The 27,834-nt window shown below is 37.4% G+C and overlaps 1 protein-coding gene, 1 long non-coding RNA gene and 1 pseudogene across 13 annotated transcripts in view; 1 reads left to right on the forward strand and 2 right to left on the reverse strand.

Moving 5' to 3' along the window:
* LOC126633073 (uncharacterized) overlaps nt 1–23,677 on the reverse strand; it is a 44,201-nt gene extending 20,524 nt beyond the window's left edge. Inside the window, exon 1 of the long non-coding RNA XR_007626946.1 lies at nt 23,535–23,677. This is a non-coding gene — a long non-coding RNA (uncharacterized LOC126633073). The remainder of the gene's footprint in view (nt 1–23,534) is intronic.
* LOC126633061 (disease resistance protein RGA2-like) overlaps nt 1–25,498 on the forward strand; it is a 47,554-nt gene extending 22,056 nt beyond the window's left edge. Inside the window, exons 3-5 of one of the 12 annotated variants that reach the window (XR_007626941.1) lie at nt 5,631–6,009; nt 24,606–24,659; nt 24,940–25,498. Coding sequence is in view for 5 of the 12 variants with exons in the window: in XM_050303608.1 (XP_050159565.1) it covers nt 5,631–5,984 (354 nt within the window). In the remaining 7 variants the exon portion in view is untranslated. Of the gene's footprint in view, nt 1–5,630; nt 6,010–6,489; nt 6,500–24,488; nt 24,671–24,939 lie in introns of those variants that run through there. The other 11 variants (XR_007626942.1, XM_050303607.1, XM_050303606.1 and 8 more) reach the window with 11 other exon arrangements.
* LOC126631312 (protein ROOT INITIATION DEFECTIVE 3-like) lies at nt 25,220–27,729 on the reverse strand (annotated as a pseudogene).
* Between the last annotated feature and the right edge of the window lie 105 nt (nt 27,730–27,834).

The raw sequence follows: 27,834 nt of genomic DNA on the forward strand, positions 1-27,834 counted from the left end.
TTTGTGCAAGAATATTTGAGAAGCATATAATGCTTGCATTTGTCCAGGCTGTTGGTCATGAGAAAAATACAACACTAGTAAAATCTAATGGGCATGAGGGCCTGGAGGTTTTTAGTGTATTTCCTCTTCAACCAAATTGTGTGTGTTTGGGGTTAAAAACCAAACGGAATGGAACCTAACCCATTCCTATCATTAAATGATAGGCACTAGAATGTGTTATACAAGTTAGACACATACATGTTTGCAAAATTTGGAAGATTAAGTCTTCAAGCATGTCCTTATTTGAGATACTGGAAGATTAAGTCTTCAAATTATCTTGCAAAATAAGAGACATTGTCTAACTACATGCAGGTTGCAACTAGTCAGAGGTGCAAGTTCATAGAAAGTGTACATACACTTGCATACCGGCCAAAAGAAGTGCGTTCAAATTTGTCAACGTATGATGGTTTGCAAATAAGGCAAAGAACAAATTAGAAAGAGTAATTTGCATGTAAAAGAGATAATAAGTAATTCTCTTATTATGAATGAGTTTTAAGGTGTGAAGAGGTTTGAGACCTTCTTTCAAATACCTTAAATGTGGGGGAAGTCTATTTCCTAGCAAATTACATAGTAATTAAGTCCTAATATAATTTTGAGGACTTGACATTTCAAACAATGTCAAACAACTACTCTCATATGAAATTCAATTTCATAAGATGGATTGTGCACACTATTAAAGATAGTCAACCTAGTAGTGGATCCCATTATTAAAGGTTAGACTAGAGAGGAAGTTGATCATCGAGGGGAATGAGGCTAAAGCCAACATAACTAATGAATCAACCGGGCGGAAACCTAACTTAGTTGATTGGAGATCCCATGGTCTAAGTTCAATAGGCAAACTAGTTGGGCATGATTCAAAGAAGTTAACACACTACGTACCTCATTCCTATGATGGAAGAAGTGTGTTGTCTGCAGAAGTTTCAGGGTGTATATTTATACTTAATGACAGTGATATCTTATAAATAAGAGGAATAGAGCAGACTATTCTTAATCAGTGGTCACCTATGTGAGAGTAGAAGTGGGTCGCTTCTATGAGAACGAGATGGCTAAATTCTCTAAAGCTCTCATGAATCTGGAATTTGTTCAGGACCAAAATGAACACAACCGTATGAACCGTAATATATTAGGATTAGTGATGTGTGTTGCTTATTGTCTCGGTTTACTGCTGCGGTGAACAGTTCAAGATCTTCTACATCCACTGCGTCACCAAGTAAATCCGATAAGTATTCACTAGGGTAGGTTCAAGTCCAAAAGACACCTATCCCGATGCATCTCTTGTCCGTCTGTACTCTCAAATTCTTCCTGATTTTTCATTCATGTGGGGGATTGTTAGAAATTATATATTATAGTATAAAATATTGTAATATATAATTTTAATAATTGAATGAAAAATAGTGTGAACCGTCTTTTTTTGAAAGGTTATTTACTTTGAATTTAATTGGTGTCATCAAGTGGCTTTCAGTTTGTGCAGATACCTCTTCAATTGAAAAGGGGTCGGTGCATTCCCAAGTGTCAGATGGTTTATAACCACTGGACACATATAATTCATGAAAGGGTGCCATGAGTTATAAATAAACTCAGGCACTTCATTCGCAGAAGAAGTCTTTTAATTAGTCTTCATATATAGAAAATTAGAGTTAATTTTTACTCTTGAGAAATGGGGTTTCCCCACTTTGTTTCTCAAATGATTCGTGTGTCAAATTCCGAGTCGTGTCTTGAGAGTACGGAATATATGAAGTTCGCCAGAGTCCGAAGATTGAAGTGCTTTGACTTCGGATTATAGATTGTTGAATCCTGGGAGATGGACGCCTACCGAACTACAAGCACAAGAGTATGAGCGAAATTCTATCTTTAGGACATTGCATTTATGCAAGCCTCAATCTCCAAGTTTGTTAGTATTTCTAACTTTCTCCCTAGTTATTTATATTAATCTCATATATAATTGATGTTGTGAATTTCTTTATGATTATTATCATTGGAATTCTTTTATATTTTTCATATTTTCTAATATTGCTCCAACAGGTTTTAGATAAGAAAAATTACACTTAGAGAGTATACTTTTAATACTTAATTTCGGATTGAGATAACACTTTTTAAACATTTCATAGAGAGATAAAAATTAATACATGTAAAAGATGACATCATTTGCTTTCTATCTGTGTAGTGTAAGTTACGAAAATACCTTTTATCTTTGATAATTTTCACACTTCTCTCTCATGCTCCTTTTTTTTTTTAATGAAATGATGATAATGGATTATGCGAGTCGAGCTACGCATAAGGCTTGACCGTCGGACTGCAATAGTAGAAACCTTACACTCTAAACCCACACAATGCAAAAAGAAAGAACCAAGACCCTAGGATTAGCTGTCAACTACAAGTAGGCTACTTTCTTCCCGCTTAGAGCAATTAAAAAGAGCTAACTCCCTGATAGAATGATTCTCCCGTCCCCCATCTCCCTTCTTTTTCCCCGTTTTTTTTCTCGTTTCATATAGTAAACAAACAACTGATAATATCTACATAGCATGAAAATGATAAAGTAATTTAATTCCACCAAAAACAAACAACTGAGTTTTTCAATTCAGCAAAATTAAACAATTGGGTATCAAAATTTCAAAATAACAAATTAGTGATAAAACGCACCTGGTAGAGGAGAGAGCGTGATGAGCATTGAGAGCAACATAAAGTTTGTCATCTTTCAATGAAAGACTTTCGCTTGTCATCAAAGCGAACTTTGGAACTTTGAGAATCAACTCTCCTTCTCTAAGATCAAGAGCAACACCCATATTACCTTCCATTAAATTGCAAATTAAGATGAATTCCAAATCAAACAATTTTTCAACCAGAAGATCTTGATCTTGCTTTTCTCCCACTCTGTTAGCGAAAAACATCTATCGAAAATTTATTTAATGAGAAAATCACAATCTGAATTTGTAAATGAGAGTGAGACAATCTCACTGGCACATGGTGGTTTTCTACCGATTATTCAGAAACCGCCTCGCTGAAAAATGCACAACTCGATTTTTTTCTCGATTGCCTTCAAAACGAACCAGAAAGCGACATGCATGGCCGATTCGTCAAAATTCGGCCAGAAACTTGCTGGACAATTCAAAACTTTTGAGATTTTACGTTCTGCTTGCCTTTTCAATTAGATTAGGAACAACATGTTACCAGGTGATGCAGCTGAAAGATGTGTCGCACAAGATGGACAATGTGCTGGATGAGTGGAACACTGAAATACTGAAACAACAAATTGAGAAACAAGAAGAGCACGGTGGAAGTACTTCTCTTGTTACTGAGAAGAAGATGATGCCGGTATGTTTCTCTATTCCCTCCTCTTGCTTTTGTTTCGGCCAAGTCCGTCGGATAATTCTTCATCGTGACATTGCTCTTAAGATTAAAAATCTGAATGAAAATTTAGATGAGATTGCAAAGCAAAGAGAAACATATAACTTTCGATTCACTGAGAGAATGATCAGTGAACACCCTGAGCGAGAGAAAACTTCTTCTTTTGTTGGTGAATCTATCATCTTTGGTAGAGAACAACAAAAGGATCTTGTGGTCAGCAAGTTGTTGAATGAGAGTAGTCAAGAAGAGAGGGGTCTCCTTGTCATCCCTATTGTCGGGATGGGAGGAATGGGAAAAACAACTTTGGCTCAACTTGCTTATAACGATGAAAATGTTAAAGCTTGTTTTGGAATGAGAATATGGGTTTGTGTTTCAGACCCTTTTGATGAGATGAAAATTGCTAAAGCCATCATTTCTGGTGCTAAAGCTGTTAGCCCAATTTCAGATGAGTTGGAAGATTTCTTTCAATGTATGTCTGAATCCATTCAGGGAAAGAAGTTTCTCCTTGTCCTAGACGATGTGTGGTCCGAAGACCAAAGAAAGTGGGAGAAATTGAAGTCGCCGTTAATACAAAGTGGCACGCATGGCAGTAGAATATGGGTGACCACTCGAAAACATGAGGTTGCTAATATGATGGGAGCTCCCACTCACACGATCTATTTGGAGAGGTTGAGTGAACAAAATTGTTTGTCAATATTCAACCGCATGGCATTTTATAATAGGAATAAGGATGGTGTGTTGGAAGTCATTGGTGAAGAAATAGCAAAAAAGTGCAAGGGTTTGCCTCTTGCTGCAAAGACTCTGGGTAGTCTCATGCGTTACAAGAAAACGAGGAAAGAATGGCAAGAAGTTTTGAACAGTAAGATATGGGATCTTGAAGAGGTTGAGCAACAAGTTTTCCAACCACTATTACTGAGTTATTTTGATTTGGCACCTGCGGTCAAACGATGCCTTTTATATTGTGTTATCTTTCCAAAAGATCATTTGATCTATAAAGATTATTTGATTGAGTTGTGGATGTCACAAGGTTATCTCTATTCGAAGGGAAACATAGAGAAAGAAATAATTGGCCAAAGATTTTTTGATAATATAGCAATGCGATCTTTCTTTCAAGACTTTGTAAAATACAGTGATGGAAATATCTGGAGGTGTAAAATGCATGATATTGTGCACGACTTTCTGCAGTATCTTACTCAACATGAATGCTTTACAATGGAGGTTAAGGGTGGTAACAATACAATAAAGCCCTTGGGTGATAAGATCCGCCATTTGACCTTAATGCTTGCACCCGAGGGTCCACTCTCATGTGTTTCGTTTTCCAGCTGCGATCTACATACTCTTGCAACTTTTGATTCAAAATTTAATGTTGTGGACTCAACATTGATCTCACAATTGAAACATCTTAGGACATTAAATTTGAGTGGTAATTGTATTGAAGTGCTTCGGGAAGAGATAGGTGAATTGGTGCATCTGAGGTTTATTGATTTGTCCAACAATCCTTTGAAAAAGCTACCAAATGCGGTGTGTAACTTATACAATTTGCAAACATTGCACCTTAATATGTGTAGGGAACTTGAAAGTCTACCTCAGAGCATGGGAAAGTTGATTAAATTAAAGCATCCTTATGTTGAGCATTGTTTTCGGCTGAAGTATTTGCCAAAAGGGATTGGGAGATTAACAAATCTAAGAAGACTACATGGTTGCCCTGTTGGTGGTGGTAAAGACGACGATGAAGCGTTCAAATTAGGAGATTTGAGAAACTTAGACCAACTTTGTGAACTCGGCATATATGTTTATGGGGAAGTGAAAGTTGCTGCGGGTGAGGGTAAGAAAGCATCGGCCCTGGGGAACAAACAACAACTCTCAAACTTGGATATAAGGGTTGTTGGTTGTGCAAGAAGTGCAGAAACATTGAATTTTTTACGACCGCATCCAAATTTGGAATCTTTAAATATTAGAGGTCATAATGGAAGCAATGCCCCTAATTGGATCATGTCATTAAACAATTTGAGATTTCTTACTCTCCAAGAATGGAATGAATGTGAAGTTTTACCTCATTTGGGAAGATTGCCATCCCTCGAAAGACTGGATCTTAGGAGTATGAAAGGAGTAAAAAAGGTTGGAGTTGAGTTTCTGGGAATAGAAAAGGAAACGTCATCAGCATCATCATGCATTACATTCCCAAAATTGAACGCACTCAGATTTACCGTAATGGAGGCGTGGGAAGAATGGAAGGAGTGGAAGAGTGGAAGGAAGAGGATTCTGATATTACCATAATGCCATGCCTTTCTTCTTTAGTGATTCACAACTGCCCTCGGCTAAAAACACTGCCAGACTTCTTGTGGAAAACACCACTTCAGACACTTAAAATCATGTATAGTGATTATCTTGCACAAGGTCACCGAAAAGGCAGAGGAAAGGAGTGGTCCAAGATTTCTCACATCCCGAAGATCACAATCTTCCCTGAATATTCTGATTCTGATGATGAGGGTGAAGGCATAGTCGAGGCAGATGATGTTGTTGAGTTACCTGAGAGGCCTTCCACTTCTGATTCTGATGATGAGGGTGAAGGCATAGTCGAAGCAGAAGAAGCTGTTTAGTTGCATAAGAGGCCTTCCACTTCTGGTAATTAACCTCTTTTCTATTTATTTACCAACTCACCCTATTCATTTTACATCAATGTTCTAATTTCTGGGTAGAGCTTTTATTGTACTTGCCAAATTACAAGATTATTCCAACTATATAATGTTGCAATGGACTTGTAACTCGGTTAGGACCATATTGCAGGTCCCGAGTTCAATTCCCCCTCTCCCAGTATCGTGATTTGCAATGCTCTAGTTTTATTTTATTTTTAAAATCTCCAGAAACTATGTGCAAGAAAGTAACAATTTATAATGTTGCAAGGGTAAAGACCACATTCTAGGTCCCCAGGTCGATTCCTCCTCTCCCAATATCGTGATTTGCAATGCCTTAGTTTTATTTTATTTTTGAAATCTCTGGATTTGAGACTATAAGCAAAACTTTAAATCGAAAATTATATGCAAGAAAGTAACAGTTTATAGTCACAAAATTTTGCAAACCTTTGTCTGATTTAGCTACTAGCAGTTACAGGGTGTACAAACAATGATACCTGAAATAAACCAAAACCACTGCTTTGGAGCTGAGTTGGGCCTGGTGCAAAAATCATCCAAAGGGAGGAGTGGAGAAACAGGTAATCTCAAAATTAATTGGGGTGTTTAGTTTATGCATGCATGTTTCGTTGACCCTTTGAAGTTTTTTTCGTTAATCCTACCTGCCTGACTGTTGCGAGCGCTGCTAATGGACGCAGGGCTCACGCATTTTCTCTTTAGAGGAAGTGAGATGGAAAGGGAGAGAAAGGTGCATGCATTACTAGAACCGGTGGTTGGCTGCTGCATTACAGATTTCATCGGAATGGTGTTTTCCTTTGCTTTCGGGCATAATGAAGATCATCTGGACATAGGCCCATTATTTGTCTCTGTGTGTGCACAGTATAATGCAAAGATCTCCAGACTTGTCTGAGATCTTCAGTATATTTCTCAGAAAATTGCTATTATTCACTGGACCTGCAGAGTACGGTACAAATTTTATGTAAATACTACACAAATTAGTAAAGTTTGGCAGATTGAATATAAACAACTGAGATATTCAAATATAAACTGTATTATGAAACATTGGTACACTAATTAGCACTTAATTTGCTTCAATATCATCAAATTTGCATAATCCCAGGGAAGGAAATAAATCAAATAGCATTGAGACATTTTCTGATGCTCTTTTTTGTGATAGTTTTGCACTTTGCGGTCAGAAATATCCATATGCCTCCAAACAGATGAAAACAGTAAAAACCTATGGATGGAGTCTTGACAATCTAAAAAATCTCATTTTGCCATCCTTAGAAATTTCCCATTTGTTATTTTATGCACTTCGTGTCTCAAAATTATTGAATTAATCGGAGTCTGAAGTTTTCTAGACACAGGTGGCTTTTGAAATTTTCTGACGCTGATGTAATACAAGTGTAATAGTGATTCCATTACGTCTTGTTACATTACATTTACATGGTTCGTCTGATCCTGTTTTAAATTATAATTTTTTCTGCTAAATTATTTGGATTTCTTTCTGTGCAGGTGCCAGCATCTGTGCTCGGTGGTAGAAATCCAATATTTCTTGATAATTTGGCAGCCAAGCACTTACATTCCATTATGGAGGGTGATTTTATAGAGTTGGATGATCTCATCGATTGAGCATCCAATATAAATAGTAAAGCAACCGGATCGTTCTTATTAGAGGGAGTCTCTGGATCTCAAAGACGTGGAATCAACCTAAATTTTCAGATTAAATTACTGAGGTGCTAAATTTTCACTTGAGGCAAACTGTGCATACGCTCTGTTTAAATGCACAGCAGAGGATGAGAAGGGTTTAAGTACTGAAAACCCTTTAAGAAACATTAACGGATAAAGTATACTGTTGATTACGAAGTGGAGAGAGATGAATGGCGGGCACCAACACCTGTAAAGGTAAATAGTTACATAAATCATTCAGCGTATTGTATTTCAGTTCATGCCAGGAAATATTCATTTGCTTTCTTTTGGGGATGCAGATTTGCTCTGTGCCTAAAAAGGGGCAAGGGCTTCACTGGAACAAGAAAGACTAATATGTCTGATGATGGTAAATCTGATAGCGAATCTATTAGTATCAGCCGCTTCAGTGGGTTTCAATCCTGCTGCCTTGTATCTACATTTGGATACTTTGAACTTGTCGAAAGGTTATGTTTTTCCGTTGTCTAGCGCCTTCCTTAGTAAGCTTATTTTGCTGTCTGAATCTGTTTTTCATCTCTCTTTCATATTCCAAAGATTTGATAGAAAACATTTCTGGGTTTTAAGTAATTTCGACATAATGATGATGACATTCATTTGATAATATGTTATGCAATTCCATGATGAATAGCTGCGGGAAATCAGCTTTGATAATTCGTTATACAATTTCTTATCATGTCACGTTTTCTGGAAATGCTATGATTCGTATATAGGTTGTTATTGTATCGCCAACTCCCGTCATTTTGCAGAAGGTTATGTTCATTGTTGATACGCTTGTCCGTCGTCTTCATCTTCTTCACTTTTCTATGTCTGTAAGGTCGTCCTGATTTTATTCTAGTGTCTTTGCTGTTAGCTTTCTATGTCTGTAAAGTCCTCCTGGTTTTTTTCTAGTGTCTTTGCTGTTACCTTTGGGCTGTACCTTTTTCTTAGCTGTTCGGCCTCAGCTATGGCTGGCTTTGGGCCTTCCTTTGGGCTTTGTGATGAAATCTTTTTTTGACACCATTAAAGAAGCAAAAATATATTTATTAACTAGTTTAATTCAAGGAAAACTAATGAAAATGGCTTGAAAACTTTGAGTTTTAATGATAAGGACAAAATAAAGGGTAAAGTGAATAGTACCAGGATTGACTTTTTAGTGTAAAAATGTGGTTTTTCGTTAAAGTGAACAGTACCGGATGCTTTTCGTTAAAGTTCCCTTTAATTCATGCCCCTGGTTTGATTAAAATTGTTTTCTGTCAACTAAAACGCTTATCTTCTGCAAATTCTCTTTTTTTGTTTTTTTATTAAAAAATGGGATAACTAGTGGCAAGTCACGGTAGCATCTTTGGGTCTATAGAGGTTATGGGAAAATTTTACTCTGTCCATGGTCACAGTCAAGTCAATTAGTCTTTTATTTAAAAAAAAAAAAACTTATTTAGCTCAAAATGACGTTTAACATGAAAAAAAGCTTCTTCGCTAAAATTATTGGAAAATACTATTGTGCTTTAATTATATATTTTGAACCAGTCTCTTCTACAACTAACACATGTTCTGACTGATTATGTTTACATCCACATCCGATCTTTTAAGGGGGTCCGCTAAATTGTAGTTGGTACGGGATTCATTTCGACACTCATATGAATAACATAAATTAACATATCAATAATGGTTTTTTATTTAAGATGGTCTTTAAAATTGACATAACTACTCGTTTTGGTTCTTGCGATGTATAATCCATAGACGTAGACATTGACCTTGTACACGTCAATTATTTTGATCATTCAGTAAAAAAAAAAAATCCTCTAAATAAGGAAAAAAATAACAAAAATACTCTTAATTTTTGTCAAATCATTTAACTAATTATTTATTAAATTGAGGGTATGTTTTGTTGGAGATGTGGCTAGTGCCACATCAGATGCTATGTCAACAATTCTGTTATGCCACCTCAGATAAATGGTTAGTTAGTTAGTAACTGTCAGCAAGCTTAAGGACTAAGGGTCTATATAAGAAGGTTGTAAGGTTACTGTAGAATTCAAGTTCTGAAAATAAATACAAAGATAATCTTTCTCTTTCTTCTCTCTCTCTCTCTCTCTCTCTCTCTCTCTTTCACTTTTATTCATTTCTTCGAGTATAAGGCTCTGTGATATCAATGCTTCTTGCCTTCATCAATGGCAGAATCTTTGATATGTTAACATGGTATCAATCGCCCAGGACGGTCTTTCGTTGGTGATTTCTTCTACTGGTGATTTCTTCCGCTGGTGATTCTTGCACGATCTACAGTGTCTTCTGCTGGTGTTCTTCGGTATTTCTTTTGCTGATAGCTTTGGGGTTTTTGCAGATAGCTTGAAAGGGTAATATGTTGGTGTTCTTGGGTATTTTTTGCAAAGTGCTTTTCAGGAATCAGGGTTTTATGCAATGGATATGGAGTATGTGCTATGCTATCTGGGGTTCATGATTCAAGATTCGTGGAGTTTTCAGGGTATGTTTGAAGTTACTGCACTCTATGTGTTTGTGTAAATGTCAGTTGATGTGTGAATCATCAATACGAGGCCGAAGCCGTTATTGATAATTTTGATATAATTGTGAAGTTGTTTTTTTTTCTGATATCCACTTGATAAAGGCCGATGCCAAAGTGTGATTGCAATGATATAGTTGTGTTTCTTGATTAACACTTGAAAAAGGCCGATGCCAAAGTGTGATAAGTATTAGATTTGAAATTGATTACAAGTGTGTTTGTTTGATTGTTGTTTGGTTGGTGTTAATTTGAAGAAGAAATAAGGAATCTGGGAGAGAAAGGTGTTCGAAATTGGATAAAATGGCGGTAAACTCTGTAAAGATTGAAGGGCTTTTGGGAATGATAACTGTGAAGCTTCAAGATGACAATTTTACAAAGTGGAGTTATCAATTTCAATCTGTGCTAAGAGGGTATGATCTTTTTGAGTTCTTTACTGGTGAGTCTCAATGTCCATCAAAGTATTCTGTGAGTACAGAAACTGGGGTTACAAAGGAAATAACAACTGCATATAAAGAATGGGTGAAGAAAGATTTGGCATTATTAAGTTTGCTAATTGCTACTCTCTCTGATGAGGCGATGGATCATATTGTGGGTTGTAAAACATCTCAGGAGGCTTGGGAATGTCTTCAAGAACGATTTGCATCAGTTTCTGTTGTTCGGGTGAATCAATTGAAGTCTGAATTTCATACCATACAGAAAGGCACATATTCGGTGGATAAGTACTTGTTAAGGTTGAAAGCAATCAAAGATCAACTAGTTTCTGCTGGAGAAAAGATCACTGATAATGACTTTATAATTGCTGCGATATCTGGGTTGCCACCAGAATTTGAAGTCATTAAAACAGTAATCTTGGCAAGGGATTCTTGTATATCATTAAAAGATTTTCGAGCACAGCTTCTTGGTGCAGAAAGATATATTGAGTCAAGAATGACAAATCTCACTACTTCTATGTCTGCTTTATGTGTGCAAGGAGAGTCATCGCATACACAAGGAAGACATGGATGTTTTCAGAATTATGAACATGGAGAGGGCTCGAATTCTCAAGAATTTCAAGGCTTTAATGGTGGATCTGGATATATTGGCAATGGAGGAAAGAACTTTCATCCATAGCAACGGAATAATTTCAACAACAATAACAGGAGGTTTTATGGTAACAACAATCATACCAGGTCGTTTTCAAACTTTGGAAATAGATAAGGAAATGGATACACAGATAATGGGAAAAGTCCACAACATGGCACAAATGGAGCAGCAAATGGTTCATTCTCTGGTAATACTAATTCCGGTTCTGACAACAATTTCTCTGGAAGCAGTTCTAAGCAAGGAAACAACTGGAATGGTAACACCAATTATAAGTCTACAGTGTCACCCGAATGTCAAATTTGTTCAAGAAGAGGTCATACAGCTCCAAACTGTTATCAAAGACATAATTTCAATGTTCCTTCATCAAATGGTTTTCTGGTATGCCAAATATGTGGAAAGAAATGACATACAGCTCTGTAGTGCTATCACAGGAACAACTATGCCTATCAAGGTGGAACTCCACCTCAATCTCTTGTAGGAATGACTGCACAAGGGCCAAATATACCAAGTTCACATTCACCTCCATCGATTCATTAGTTCTCAGGTGCAGACACTTGGGTTGTTGACACAGGTGCAACTCACCACATGACTGCTCATTTAGATATATTAAGTCAAGTAACTCCTTATACTGGTGATGCTACAATTACTGTTGGAAGTGGTGACGCCTTACCAGTTTCTAATATTGGCTCATCTGTTATTAATACATCTTCTAAGTCTCTCATTTTGCATAATGTATTACATGTGCCAAAGATAGCTATGAATCTGTTATCTGTAAAGAAGTTATGTAAAGACAATGGCTGATGGTTTATATGTGATGATTTGGTATTCTTTATACAGGACAAGGCAACACATCAGATGCTGTACCAAGGAAAGAGTGATGGTGGAGAATTGTTCCAGATTCCAGTAAATGTTTTTCAGAGATCTTTTGCTGAGAGATTGGGACGATGTGCTGCTTTCTTGGGAAGGAAGGTTAAAGTTGTTACCTGGCACAAAAGATTGGGACATCCATCTGAAGAAATATTGAAGTCTATGCTACAGCATAATCAGTTACCAATTAGTATAGATGACTGTACTTCATTGTGTATAGCTTGTATTCAAGGGAAAATGAGCAAGTTACCTTTTCATGTAAGATCATAAAGATCCAAAGCTGTATTTGATAAGATTCACATTGATGTTTGGGGTCCATCACCTCAAAAGTCAGTTGAAGGCTATCGGTATTATATCAGCTTTATAGATGACTATTCTAGGTTTGTATGGATCTTTCCTATGGTGAATAAATCTGATGCATTCTCAATCTTTGTCAAATTTTGTGTGTTTGTGACTACTCAATTCAATCAAAATGTTAAATGTCTTCAGTCTGATGGTGGAGGAGAGTATGGAAGTAAGGTGTTTAAGGACTTTCTGCAGAATAAGGGTATTATTCATCAGTTATCATGTCCACATACCCCACAGCAGAATGGGATTGCAGAACGGAAACACAGGCATTTAGTGGAAACAGCTTTGACATTGATGAATGAATCAGGTGTTCTTGTACCATTTTGGTATCATGCATGCTCACATGCTGCATTTTTTATAAATAGAATGCATTGTAAAGTACTTGGCATGAAGTCTCCATACCAGGTGCTGTTTAATCAAGATCCAAAAATTCACAGTTTGAAGATATTTGGTACTGCAGTATATCCATTACTCAGGCCTTTCAATGCCAATAAGTTGCAATCAAGATCAGTTCAGTGTGTTTTTCTTGGGTTTACTCAAGGATACAAAGGGGTTATATGTTTTGAGATAAAGTCCAGGAAATTCATATTGTCAAGGCATGTTATCCATGATGAGGATATATATCCTTTCACGAAGAAGATTAATACAGGTTCATGTACTACCACTACAAAAGAGATGTCTAAATCAACTCAATCACATATTGTGATTCATTTGCCTGAACTAGATAAACATGCTCAAACGCAACGACAGGAATGTATGAATAGCCAAGTGAGTAATGAAGAAACAAGAATGGAGGATAGTACTAATTCAAGTCACAGTGAGCCAAATGACAGAGTTTCAATTGTTATGGAATCTGTATCTCCCAATCAGCACCAATCTCCTAGTCATCATCACTCTAATACAAATCACATGTTACCTGTCCATTCTCCATCACAACTTGAGGTTATTCTTCCGGTACACTTAGAATCAGATTCTAATGTCTCTACTACCAATCCTACAGAGTCTATTATCACTAGACTAAGGGCTGGTTTGGTATTGCTGTGCTTTGAAAAAAAGCTGCTGTGAGAATAAGCGGCTGTGCTGTGAGAATAAGCGGCTGTGAAATAAAGCCAGTAGAGTGTTTGGTAAACTTTTTTGTGAAAGTGCTTTTGGAAAAAAAATCAGGATGATAGTGTGTCTTTTCATTAAAGGAGCACTGTAGCTCCGTGTGCTTTGAAAAAACTGGCTTTTTTTCAAAGCAGCAAATAGCAGCTTCAGCTTTTCCTTTGATTTTCAGCTTATTCTCACAGCAGCTTCCAAAATAAGCCATTTTTTTTCAGTTTACCAAACACAAAAATGACCCTCAGCTTTTTTTCACAGTGGCTTTTTTTAAAATCACCTCAATCCCAAACGGGGCCTAAGAAGTGGTGCTATTTCTAGAAAAGATTATGCAGCCATGGTTGCTTCCTTACCTGAATTGCAATCTCTACAGTTAAATGAAGATGACTTAGTTACTGGAGGGTTCTCATTAATTTCTGCAATTAGGGATGTAACAGAACCTAGTACATTTCGAAAAGCAGCTAGTATGCCACAATGGCAGTTGGCAATGCAAGAGGAATATGATTCTCTCCGAGCACAGGGAACATGGACATTGGTTCCACCACCAAATGATCGATCAATAGTTGGCAGTAAATGGGTTTACAAGATTAAGAAGAATCCAAATGGAACTGTGTCAAGGTACGAAGCCCGATTAGTGGCTCAAGGTTTTTCTCAGGAACATGGGATTGACTACTTAGATACTTTCAGTCCTGTAGTACGACACACAACCGTAAGGATCATTCTAGCAGTTGCTGCAGTCAATAAGTGGGATCTAAGGCAATTGGATATTAAAAATGCCTTCTTGCATGGTGATTTACAAGAATAAGTATATATGAAACAACCTCAAGGCTTTGTTGATTCTGATAAACCTAATCATGTTTGTAAACTGATCAAATCACTATACGGCTTAAAGCAAGCTCCCCGCGCATGGAATTCCAAGTTCACAAGCTACTTAGTTGCATTGAATTTCATTGCATCTCCTTCTTATACAAGTTTGTTTGTTAAATATGATGGTGTTGATACAACTGTGTTACTGTTATATGTGGATGACATCATCCTCACAGGATCAAATTCGTCCAAGGTTCAGCATATTATTACAGAATTGTCTGAAGTGTTTGAATTGAAGGATATGGGGAAGTTGACCTATTTTTTAGGTTTACAGATTCAATATAAAGCCAATGGTGATATATTTGTTAATCAGTCAAAGTATATTACAGATTTGATTCACAAGGCAGGAATGGAGTCATGCAAACCTGCAAATACACCTTGTAAGCCTCACAATCAATTACTTAATGCCGAAGGGATTCCAATGGCAGATCCATCTTTATACAGAAGCTTGGTTGGATCATTACAGTACCTAACTTTCACACAACCAGACATTGCCTTTGCAGTTAATTCAGTTTGTCAGTTCATGCATACTCCAATAGAGCTACATTTTGGTGCAGTAAAACGAATTATCCGATATTTGAAAGGTATTATTCACACTGGCATTAACTATACTGCAAATACATTGTTTAGTCTCAGTGCATTCTCGGATTCAGACTGGGCTGCGGACCTAAACACTAGAAGATCAGTGACTGGTTATGTTGTGTTATTGGGGCACAATCCCATATCTTGGCAAGCAAAGAAACAAAATTCAGTTTCCAGAAGTTCAACTGAAGTTGAATATAAGGCTTTTGCACACACTGCGGCTGATTTGGCATGGGTGAGAAATGTTTTGAAGGATCTGAGAGTTCACTTGTCTGCACCTCCAGTCCTCTATTGTGACAATATGTCAGCCATAGCATTAAGTGCCAATCCAGTGTTTCATTCACGGATAAAGCATTTAGACACCGATTATCATTTTATTAGGGAGAGAGTACAGAAGAATGATTTAGAAGTCGTGTATGTGCCTACTGCAGATCAAACTGCTGATGTTTTCACAAAAGGGTTACATAGTCCAGCATTCAATCGTCATTGCTACAATCTTCAACTTGGAAATCCCAGTTGAGATTGCGGGGGGATGTTGGAGATGTGGCTAGTGCCACATTAGATGCTATGTCAACAATTCTGTTATGCCACCTCAGATAAATGGTTAGTTAGTTAGTAACTGTCAGCAAGCTTAAGGACTAAGGGTCTATATAAGAAGGTTGTAAGGTTACTGTAGAATTCAAGTTCTGAAAATAAATACAAAGATAATCTTTCTCCTTCTTTTCTCTCTCTCTCTCTGTCTCTGTCTCTTTCACTTTTATTCATTTCTTCGAGTATAAGGCTCTGTGATATCAATGCTTCTTGCCTTCATCAATGGCAGAATCTTTGATATGTTAACATGTTTGTCATTTTAGTCCTTATTTAATAGAAATTTTTAGCGGAATGACCAAAATGATTGACGGTGAACAAACTCAAAATTCACTTTAATCGATTTCAAATATTAGATATCAAAGTAAGGAATTATGTCTATCTTAGGAATAATTTTAGCTAAAAAAATCTTTCAATAATTGATATAGTGTAACTATGACTATCGATATGGATCTTGGTTCAGCTACAGTTGAATAAAAAAAACATTGGTTGTTTGGTAAATGCATTCATTAGTGATCAACTTTAGGCAGGGAGTCCTGCCTATGAGCTGTTCAAGTTAAAAGCTGACAAATTCATTCAAATTATATTGGGAGGAAGTTGCATTTGTTAATTAGCCCTCACAAGTCAATTTTGGCCATGGCTTCTGAGTTCTGACCCTAAATTTTGCGGGTGGATCTCTGTGGAATACCGATTCACCTCTAATCTTTTTATTCTTTTTATTTTTTTTATTTTCTTTGGATATTTTTTAGATATGTCAATTTGCCATCTACCACAAAAAAGCACTGCCATGGCATGCTATCTCTCCATAGCCAAAATAATTGGTTTAATGCCATTGCTCTGATTTTACAAATCTGCAATCTGTGTGTCCTTTTGTGTCGCATTTTGATTTCGTCATCTTGTCTTGAGAAACTTTAATTGTCTCAAAAACTCATTTCCTTCTATGTGGCAATCTTGCTCCCTAAGCTCAAAAGCACTTATTCAAAAAGTACTTATTAAATCAACTCCCACCGCTCGGCCTCTCTTTCATGTGCAATATCATTTTCCCACATTCGATTCCCACCTTGGCCCATATGCCCACACCAGCTGATGCATACTTGCTAACAACCACCGCAACTTGAATCTCACCGCATCACTCCACTAACTTGAAGCAAATTTTGTATATTGCAAGTGTGAAATTGCACAAGTCATTAAGGTTCGTGCTTGAATTTTGATGCATAATTGAAACCTAATTATATTATTAAAGACTATTCAAAAATATTCTTCTGGAGTAAGCCAAAGCCCCTTGGCGTGTACTCTAGCTAGGTTTTTTAGCCTGTCCAAGTTTTCTCCATCTCAAAAGCACCAAAATTTTCCAATACTCCTTCGTGGAGGAGTCAATCTTATCTCATTAGTAATTAAGATGTATATTATTAAAAATTAATGATGGATTTGGTTACCGGCTAGTTATTGCTTCGGTTATTCTGCACATGGACACATAAGTGTTACCATTCCAGTTAAGATATGACGTGTGAATTTGTTTTTTATTGACATACTTTTAGAAGTAGGACACATTAATCATATCGCTTACTTTTATCAAAACACGTAAAATGATATATCGTGACTTGTGTTTTCGATACTTATAAAGAAAATTACCAATAAAAACGACATGGAGGTGGAGCTTTAGCTTATTTTCGTGGCCTCGTATTAAAATACAAAAACTGTGTGAGCAAGATAAAAAGCAAAGCCGAAGCCGAAGCAAAACCACCTTTGAAAGGGCAAGAGAGAAGAGGAGAATAGAAAAACAAAAGAACAAATAGAACCAAAACAAACGTAAGAATAAAAAAAAAATTAAATAAAAAAAAGAGGCCCACGATTGAGATATGAACGGTAGGCAAGGAGTATTTATAAAAGAAGAAGTTAGGGGAAGAAAGAGAGAACCTTGCTTGGATATTTAATTGGTCCATCGCATCGAAAATACGGTTTGGTACAGTAAGTGTCATAATATAAGTGGTTAAATTTTTTTTTTAAATGTCCAACTACTTATATTATTACACTTGATGTACGAGACCGTATTTCCAGCATACTGAAAAATCTTCTTCTTAGTCTCTTAATGGAAAAGTACAATAAAAAGGACAAGTTAGTATGAACTAATAGAACTGATTACAAATATTTAATAAAAAAGCGATAAAAATATGAGATCACTAAAGATGCATTACAATCATATATATAACACGATTTAATGTCTATCAAGTTCTATTTTTTTATTAAAAAGAATAACTGATTCTACATGTGTCTATTTTGCCAAATAACTTGGGTGTTCCACAATAGACTAGAAAATTGAATTTAATTACGATTTTATAGGAATTAAACTCATAAAATGATCAGAAATTCTGAGAAAACACATATAGACAGGTCCCACAATCAATAGATTGGGCTCAACTTTATCAACTTACGCTACTATTGTAATAATGTTACAAAAATCAAACTTAAGGTGTCACAAACTCAATGCGTCTAATTTCTATATATAAGAATCAAACTAACTTAAATCATTGTGGAAGACCTTCATATTAGTTTGAGACTACTCATGACACACCCCATCCCGAAGGAGGGCATGCTGGCCGTCACGTGAGTGACGTAACCATTTGCACAGTACGGAAGCTTTAATTATACAACTTCAAAGTTAATACACCCGAAGGTGCGTCCTAATTTGGTCCATTCTGTCAGAACCCCGCTGAATTCCTCGTAGTCACCACACCTTTGTGATTCCTGAACCTGGAGGGGCGCAAAACCAAAATTGAGTGGGTCAGTAAAACAAATCTTTTCAAATCCAACTTTTCTCAAAACGTTGTAACCCCTCTTCGTAAAACTTGTATACTTTCCCAGAAATGTAAAATATCAATATATATATATATATATATATATATATATATATATTCTCAAAACTTCATTTTTACTATCTCAACATTTTTCTTTATCAATCATGCCATGCCATGTCTAATTCAACAATTAAGTATGGATGCATCAACAATAATTATATCAGGTGCAAGAAAGTAATCAACCGAAGGCCCTCTAATAGCCCTGTACGGTTGAACCTAGAGCTCCAAATCTCATCTAACCGGAGTCACCAACTATGACCTGTACGGCTATGCTGGAGTCACCTAGTATGACCTGTACGGCACTACACTGCACATAAGTCGGAATTACCTAATGTAATCTGTACGACTTAATGGTGTAATAATATGCTCTAGTGCTTTTCTCATCAATCATTTGTGCACATAATCTAAGGTCACCTACCAATCGGAACCCCTCTAATGGTCTGTACGACTGGCATGTCGGAACCACCCCCGGTGGTCTGTACGACTAGCATCTACTTGGATCCAAGGTGAGCATACGATGCAGGGTGAATAATATAAGCACTAATACCAAGGTGCAGTTTATGAGCTCAACATATATCAACATCATCATAACAATATTTAATTACTCACCTGATACTCACCTGTGCGTCCGCCGCACCAATTCATACATATGCATCATATATCAATTCATATCATTTCATGCATGGCAATTCGATTCACGTTTTTCATATAATTCTATATACTTTTCGCATACTTCTATGCATGGCATTTCAACTAATATATCTCATATACTTTTATACATTTTCATTTAAAGCATAATTTCATGCATTTTCGATTTCTGGGAAAACGGCAAGTATATATGTATACGGAAAACAAAACTGCCCACTCACAGAATACATCGACGTGTCGAAGGTCCCTGAGCCTCCCTTAGCCATGCCCAATGTCCGTATAATCCTCGCCTATACGAGAAGTAACCAAATTGACGTTATTTAACGCATAATCCCACTCTTAGCTAATAACTCCTCATATATTGCTCAAATTGGGTATATGAATATACCACTGTGACCTACACAACCTCAGGATCATCCCCATATTTTTAAAATAATTTTTGGAGGTCTCACGCGCCCCCACGCGCCTGACGTGGCACGGACCTACGCGCCCCCCACGCGCGGCCACGTGCCAGGCACACCGACGGCACAGTAACGGCAGTTAGGGAATATTCCTGGAATATTCCGTTAGATAACTAACGGCGTCGGTCAACGCCGTTAGAATATTCCGTCAAAACTGACGGAATATTCTCTGTCTTCTCCGGCGACTGTTCGCCGGTTTCTGGAAAATTTTTAAACTTGCTATTCTCCTTCGTTTTTCGTCCATTTTTTTCGTACTTTATACCAAAATGAAGCCCTAAACACCTACTATCACGTTGGACTAGTTTTAGGGTCTAAAAATCACGGAATCAAACTTTTCAAAAATATCAAAATTCGGCCAAACTTACAGTTCGTGATCCCGACGTCCAATCCATGCCAACGAAGCACTCCGAGCTTCCTTAGGACTTTCTAAAGCTCACTGTGAGCTTGGTTTCACCTAAAACAAAGCCAATCCGAAGTTCGTGAACAATACATAATCACGGTGACATTGAAACTAGGGTTTTCCGAAGTCAAACTTACTTGAAATGGGTACCATCGTGATCGTATGGTCTTCAGGAATACGATGGCACTCTTAAATCCGTCGTTGGTGGAAGTTTTAGGTGGTTTTGGGTGGTTGCCCGTACGTTCGAGAGGGTGAGAGAGAGAGATCTGAGGAAGAGAGAGAGAAGGAAAGGTTACGGGTTTTAGGGAAGGTTTTGAGGGTATGAGGATCCCACCTTAACCCAAACACAACATAAATAAATCATACAAATGTAAATCTAAACCCTAGTTTAAGTCCCTAACATAAATTAACATTCTAATTAACCATAGTTTAGGAACTTTGGATAAAACTAAATGTCGAATTTACGCACCTTAATCCCGTTTAAGGGCATTTTGTAAGTTCACGTCCTCGGATATTAGAAATTCCGGGACGGGCTGTAACAACTCATGTAAAGGTTAGAATTGTTTTACGACAACTAAAAGTGTATACGTTGGACAAAAACTTAAAATTGTTTATAGGTAGTAGAATTTTTAATAAAATGTTTTAGAATTTTTATTAAAAATTTATAATTAAAAAAAATCTACATAAGCAGTTTAAACTAGACCTTTTGCTTTTCTGAAGCCAAGCGAAAAGCTTCTTTTGCTTTTCTGTTTTTGCATATTATAATAATATTATTGTTAGTGATCTAGAATAATTTAGATTATAATATATTTATATATGTTTTTATGTTGCTTTGTTGATCTCTTAGCATAAATTTGACTTGTAACTTTTTATGCGACTACTTTGGATTGATTCTTACGATTTACGTGTTGATAATTTAGGAAAATAAATCATGATAATCATGCGAATACTAATGTTAATCAGTTGAGAATGTTGAAAATGATCATGGTACACTGTGGAAGTAAATTTGGCGTTTATCAAAATAAATTTGAACTTGAATGGTATATTTGAATGCTTATTTTATAATATTTAGATATATTTATTTATTTATATTATTTTTAATTGCCGTATTTTGCCGTATCATGTCTTCATTTTTAGAAATTTAACGTATCCTTATGTCTTGTCGTATCGTATCCCTGTATTCGTGTATATGTCTATGCATTATAGATGTATGGCTGTCATACAAGTTGTTCAAGAAATAAGTGAGGGATGACTCACTTCGACCCTACCACTATTATTTGTCTAGCATATCAGAATTCGACAATTGTTTCCACGCCACCCAACTTTGAAAGTCTTTGTGTGAATTGTCTGACATTGAGATAAGATTCCTGCTTAAAATATAATAATTGTTCAACAAGTGAGTGAGATGACTCACCTCTACCCTACCATTATTATTTGTCTAGCCAACCCATATTCTCATCTCAAAATTTGGCCAGAAGAAAGGTGATGTCTTACCAATCCTCCACTTCTCACTTCATCTCTCGTTTTTCTCTGTTTCCACTGCTAACCGAAACATGGCTGCTGAGGCACTCATTTCCGTGCTTCTCGAACAACTGGCTTCGGTAACTTACCAACACGTCGGACAAGAGGTGAAGCTGGTTTTGAATGCGGAGAAAGATGTTAAAGAATTCGAGGCCAAACTTAAAGTGATTCGTGCTGTGCTTGAGGATGCGGAGCTGTGGCAAGTGAGGGACGCCAACGTCAGAAATTGGCTGGAGCAGCTGGAAGATGTGTCGTACAAGATGGACAATGTGCTAGATGAGTGGAACACTGAAATACTGAAACAAGAAGTTGAGAAACAAGAAGCGCACGGTGGAACTACTTCTCTTGTTACTGACAAGAATAAGAAGAAGAAGGCGGTATGTTTCTCTATTCCCTCCTCTTGCTTTTGTTTCGGCCAAGTCAGTGGGATAATTCTTCATCGTGACATTGCTCTTAAGATCAAAAGTCTGAATGAAAATTTAGATGAGATTGCAAAGCAAAGAGAAACATATAACTTTCGATTCACAGAGAGAATGATCAGTGAACAACCTGAGCACGAGAAAACTTCTTCTTTTGTTGATGAATCTATCATATTTGGTAGAGAACAGCAAAAGGAAGATTTGGTTAGCAAGATGTTGAAGGAGAGTAGTCAAGAAGAAAGGGGCCTCCTTGCCATCCCTATTGTCGGGATGGGAGGAATGGGGAAGACAACTTTGGCCCAACTGGCTTTTAACGATGAGAGAGTTAAAGCTTGTTTTGATATCAAAATATGGGTTTGTGTTTCGGACCCTTTTGATGAGATCAAAATTGCCAAAGCCATCATTTCTGGTGCCAAAGGTGTCGGCCCAAATTCAAATGAGTTGGAAGATTTCTTGCAATGTATGTTTGAATCCGTTAAGGGAAAGAAGTTTCTCCTTGTCCTAGATGATGTGTGGACTGAAGACCAAAGAAAGTGGGAGAAATTGAAGTTGCCATTAATACAAAGTGGCGCCCATGGCAGTAGAATATTGGTGACCACTCGAAAACAGGAGGTTGCTGATATGATGGGAGCTCCCACTCACACGATCTTTTTGGAGAGGTTGAGTGAACAAAATTGTTTGTCAATATTCAACCGCATGGCATTTTATAATAGGGATAAGGATGGTGTGTTGGAGGCCATTGGTGAAGAAATAGCAAAAAAGTGCAAGGGTTTGCCTCTTGCTGCAAAAACTCTGGGTAGTCTCATGCGTTACAAGAAAACAAAGAAAGAATGGCTTGAAGTTTTAAATAGTAAGATATGGGAGCTAGAAGAGGTTGAGCAACAAGTTTTCCGACCATTATTACTGAGTTATTTTGATTTGGTACCTATGGTCAAACGATGTCTTTTGTATTGTGCTATTTTTCCAAAAGATCATGAGATCGATAAAGATCATTTGATTGAGTTGTGGATGTCACAAGATTATCTCTATTCGAAAGGAAAAATAGAGAAGAAAACAATTGGCCAAAGGTGTTTTGATAATTTAGTAATGCGATCTTTCTTCCAAGACTTTAAAAAAGATGTTCATGGAAATATCAAGAGGTGTAAGATGCATGATATTGTGCACGACTTTATGCAGTTTCTTACTCAAAATGAATGTTTTACAATGGAGGTTAAGGGTGGCAACGATACAATAAAGGCTTTGGGTGATAAGATCCGCCATTTGACCTTAGTGCTTGCACCCAAGGGTCCACTCTCATGTGTTTTGTTTTCCAACTGCAAAAGTGAGATGCGTACTCTTGCAACTTTTGATTCAAGTTTCACCGTTGTGGACTCAACGTTGATGTCGCAATTGAAACATCTTAGGACATTGAATTTGAGTGGTAATTCTATTGAAGAGCTTTCGGAGGAGATAGGTGGATTGGTGCATCTGAGGTTCATTGATTTGTCTGAAAATAGAGGTTTGAAAAAGCTACCGAATGGGGTGTGTAATTTATACAATTTGCAGACATTGCGCCTTCACAGGTGTTGGGAACTTGAAAGTCTACCTCAGAGCATGGGAACGTTGATTAACTTAAAGCATCTGTATGTTCGGGGTTGCGATCAACTGAAGTACTTGCCGAAAGGGATTGGGAGATTAACAAATCTAAGAAGACTAGATTGGTGTCGTGTTGGCGGTGGTAAAGACGACGATGAAGCGTTCAAATTGGGAGATTTGAGAAACTTAGACCAACTTCAGGGTAAACTGGAGATAGTTATTTATGGGGATGTGAAAGTTGTTGCGGGTGAGGATGAGAAAGCATCACCCATGGGGAACAAACAACAACTCTCACATTTGACAATACATTTTCATGGGTGTAGAACAAGTGCAGAAATACTGAATTTCTTACGACCGCATCCAAATTTGGAATCTTTAAGCATTAAATTTTATAATGGAAGCAGTGCCCCCAACTGGATCATGTCATTAAACAATTTGAGATTTCTCCATCTCTATGAATGGAATGAATGTGAAGTTTTACCTCCTTTGGGAAAATTGCCGTCCCTCGAAACACTGAGGCTTGAGTGGATGGGAGTAAAAAAGGTTGGAGTTGAGTTTCTAGGAATAGAAAAGGAAACGTCATCAGCATCATCATGCATTACTCTATTCCCAAAACTTAAAGAACTAACATTTGAACGCATGGGGGCGTGGGAAGAGTGGAAAGGAGTGGAAGAGTGGAAGGAAGAGGATTCTCATATTACCATAATGCCATGCCTTTCTTCTTTACAGTTTCGGAGCTGCTTTCAGCTAAAAACACTGCCAGACTTCTTGCGGAAAACACCACTTCAAACACTTGCCATCGATGGCTCTCCCTGTCTTAAACGAGGTTGCCAAAAAGGCAGAGGAAAAGAGTGGCCCAAGATTTCTCACATCCCCAACATCAATATCAACCCTGGACTTGACATCAATATCAGCCCTGGACTTGATTCTAGCATAGTGGAGGAAGAGGATGCTGTTGAGTTACCTGAGAGGCCTTCCACTTCTGATTCTGATGATGAGGGTGAAGGCATAGTGGAAGCAGAGGATGCAGTTGAGTTACCTGAGAGGCCTTCCACTTCTGATTCTGATGATGAGGGTGAAGGCATAGTGGAAGCAGAGGAAGCTGTTTAGTGGCATGAGAGGCCTTCCACTTCTGGTAATTAAGCTCTTTTCTATTTATTTACCAACTCACTCTATTCATTTTACATCAATCCAACTAGACAAGCATAACTGCATATATAATGTTGCAAGGGACTTGTAACTTGGTTGAGACCATATTCCAGGTCCCGAGTACGATTCCTCCTCTCCCAATGTTGTGATTTGCAATGCTCTAGTTTTATTTTACTTTTAAAATCTCTGGATTTGAGACTATAAGCAACTTTAAACCCAAAATTAGATGCAAGAAAATAATAGTTTATGGTCACAAAATTTTGCAGACCTTCCAGTCGTCTGATTTAGCTGCTAGTAGTTACAGGGTGTACAAACAATGCTGCCTGAAATAAACCGAAACCATTACATTGGAGCTGAGTTTGGGCGGGAGCAAAAATCATCGAAAAAGAAGAGTGCAGAAACAGGTAATCTCAAAATTAATTGGGGTGTTTAGTTTATGCATGCATGTTTCGTTGATCTTTTGACTTTTTCGTTAATCTTACCCGCTTGACTGTTGCTAGTGCTGCTAATGGATGCAGGGCTAACGTATTTTCTCTTTAGAGGAAGTGAGATGGAAAGGGAGAGAAGCCTGCATGCATTACTAGAACCGGTGGTTGGCTGCTGCATTACAGATTTCATCGGAATGGTCTTTTCCTTTACTAGAACCGGTGTGTGTGTGTGTGTACAGTATTATGCAAAGAGCTCCAGACTTGTTTGAGGTCTTCAATATATTTCTCAGAAAAATGTTGTCGAACGACTAGAATATTATTCATTGGACCTGCGGAGTACAGTGCAAATTTTATGTAAATACTAAACAAATTAGTAAAGTTTGGCAGATTGAACATAGCAACTGAGATATTCGAATATAAACTGTATTATGAAACAGTGGTACACTAATTAGCACTAAATTTGCTTTAATATCATCAAATTTGCATCAACCCGGGGAAGGAAATAATTCAAATAGCATTGAGATAACCTTTTGCATGTTTGAACATGCGAAGAATGTTATGAGTTCTACCATCCCAAACTCGAACCACGCCATCTTCTGATCCAGAAATCAAATAATTTCCAGAAATGCCATATGCTAAGCAAGTAACAACTTTGCAGTTCAGAAAGTATAAAATTGTCAGTTAAAAGAGTTTTACTCATTCGAAATATACTAAAATGAATGTTCCTCGATATAGTTCACCAGAATGCAAAGCCTGTCTATCATAACTAAATGAAGAATGCAGGGTTCTTAAAACGTGCAACAATGTTTGGCAGTTATACTTTGAAATACGAAAATACAGAGTTAAAAATTAGAGAAGTCTTAACTGAAGAAAACTCATCTGAATACCAAACAAAAGTGCAAACTGGAATATCAGTAAGTTCATCAAAAGGTTCGGATAGGAAAAGAGAGAAACCTGTGATTCGAGAAACAATCGATGATATGGAACCCATACTTGCTGTTAAGTGGGCTCTAGCATTAAGTGCAGCAACGTATATCTTGACATCTCTACCACCGGCAAAGAAGACATTTTCACCAGGATCCAGTGCAACCGCATCAATTATAGTAGGGAAAACAATGTTTCTCAACAATCTCCCACTTCCTACGCTCCAAACCTAAGAAATGTACATCCAAATCAAAACCATAATACACGTGCAATTTCAAGAATGCATTTCTTTTTTGTTTATTGGGGATGAATAAGAATGCATCAGTACATAACACGCAAAAGACATGTAATACATATTGAGGGACTTACAAGGAATACATGCTACAAAAAACCGAGAACATAAATCTGAGCATTTAACAAAGTAAAAGATCAACAAGTCAAGACACAATCCACGCGTGGATGGTAACTTACACGTGTGATCCTGAGATGCTAACACGATAATGGCTTTGCATCCACCATATCCTACGACAACAACCGTTAAACAGAGTGTGCTCCGTAAAGCTATGCATGCACAGGTTGCTTTCCTGTTGACTTTGATTATCATCAAATAACCTGTGAGATTCAACAGATAGAGATATGTTTTCAGTGCATAATTAAAAACAATATAAAGATACAAAAATATAAGATAAGAAGTGGTTACCCAAGACCAAATTCCAAAGCCTCCATCCTCCGACCCCGAAATCAACAGGGTGCCATCATCCGAGAATACCAAGTAACTAACACCTCTGTAGTGACTAGTGAGCATGCCATTTCTTAAGCAGTCTACCAGCATTAACCTAAATAAGTACCCAAAAAAAAAAATGTTCATTAGCATTTCAGAGCTCAAAAGAAGATAAATTCAAAGAAATAAAGAAAAATGATTAAGAAAATTAACCTCCCCCCATTGAGCCTCGGCCAACAATGTACGAGCCTTCACTGTTCGCAGCGAGCGGATTAATCGGTTCTTCTGGGAAGCCCTGGACATCAACTTGCGGCTGCACATCAAAACTCCCAAAATTCAATAAAATTGCAAAAACTCCTCAAATTCAATGAAAATGCAAGCTTTTTATCAATTAAGTTAATTCATCAAACAGGCTGTGTGCATAAGAAAGGAGGTGATCTTACCTTGGACCAGGACCGGTACTGGACAGAGCCAGAGGTGGCAGAAGGCTCGCGGAGCTAAGAGGAAGCGATGAACCGTTTGCCAACGCACATGAGGCCGTGAGGCGGAGAGGCGCAGATTTTGTAGCGGATTTGCTCGGCGCCTGTGCGGAGGTCCCAGCAGCCGATGAGGTTTCTCGCGAGGGTTTTTATTGAGCGTTTTGGAATCTCGGACAGAGTAACGGATACCTTGGTATATTAACCCGCCACATATTATTGAATGGCTGCATTTTTGCTCACCCACAATAACCTGTGTATGTTTATCATATATTTATATGTCTGCCATCTGTCTTATCTTATAACTATAGTTAATTCCATTATTAAATATTCTTTTTCTAATTTAAAACACTGAGATTAAACAAAAATAAAAACAATCTCATTACACTTCAAATTACACACCCATATAACTCTGCAAACACCTAGCACTCCGCCGTCGTGATCACCTCTCCGTCTGGTGGTCGGATAAACCATATGTTCACGGTCTCCCTTTCTCTTCTTCACCATTCTCCTCCTGTCTCATCTCTCTTTCTATTTCTCTTGCCTTTTTAGGTTCTGCAACTCGTTTTGGCCAACCGGTGGTCTAGTGAGTTGGAGAACTAGTTATCCGAG

The sequence above is a fragment of the Malus sylvestris genome, chromosome 8, assembly GCF_916048215.2.
Source record: "Malus sylvestris chromosome 8, drMalSylv7.2, whole genome shotgun sequence".
Classification (NCBI taxonomy): domain Eukaryota; kingdom Viridiplantae; phylum Streptophyta; class Magnoliopsida; order Rosales; family Rosaceae; genus Malus; species Malus sylvestris.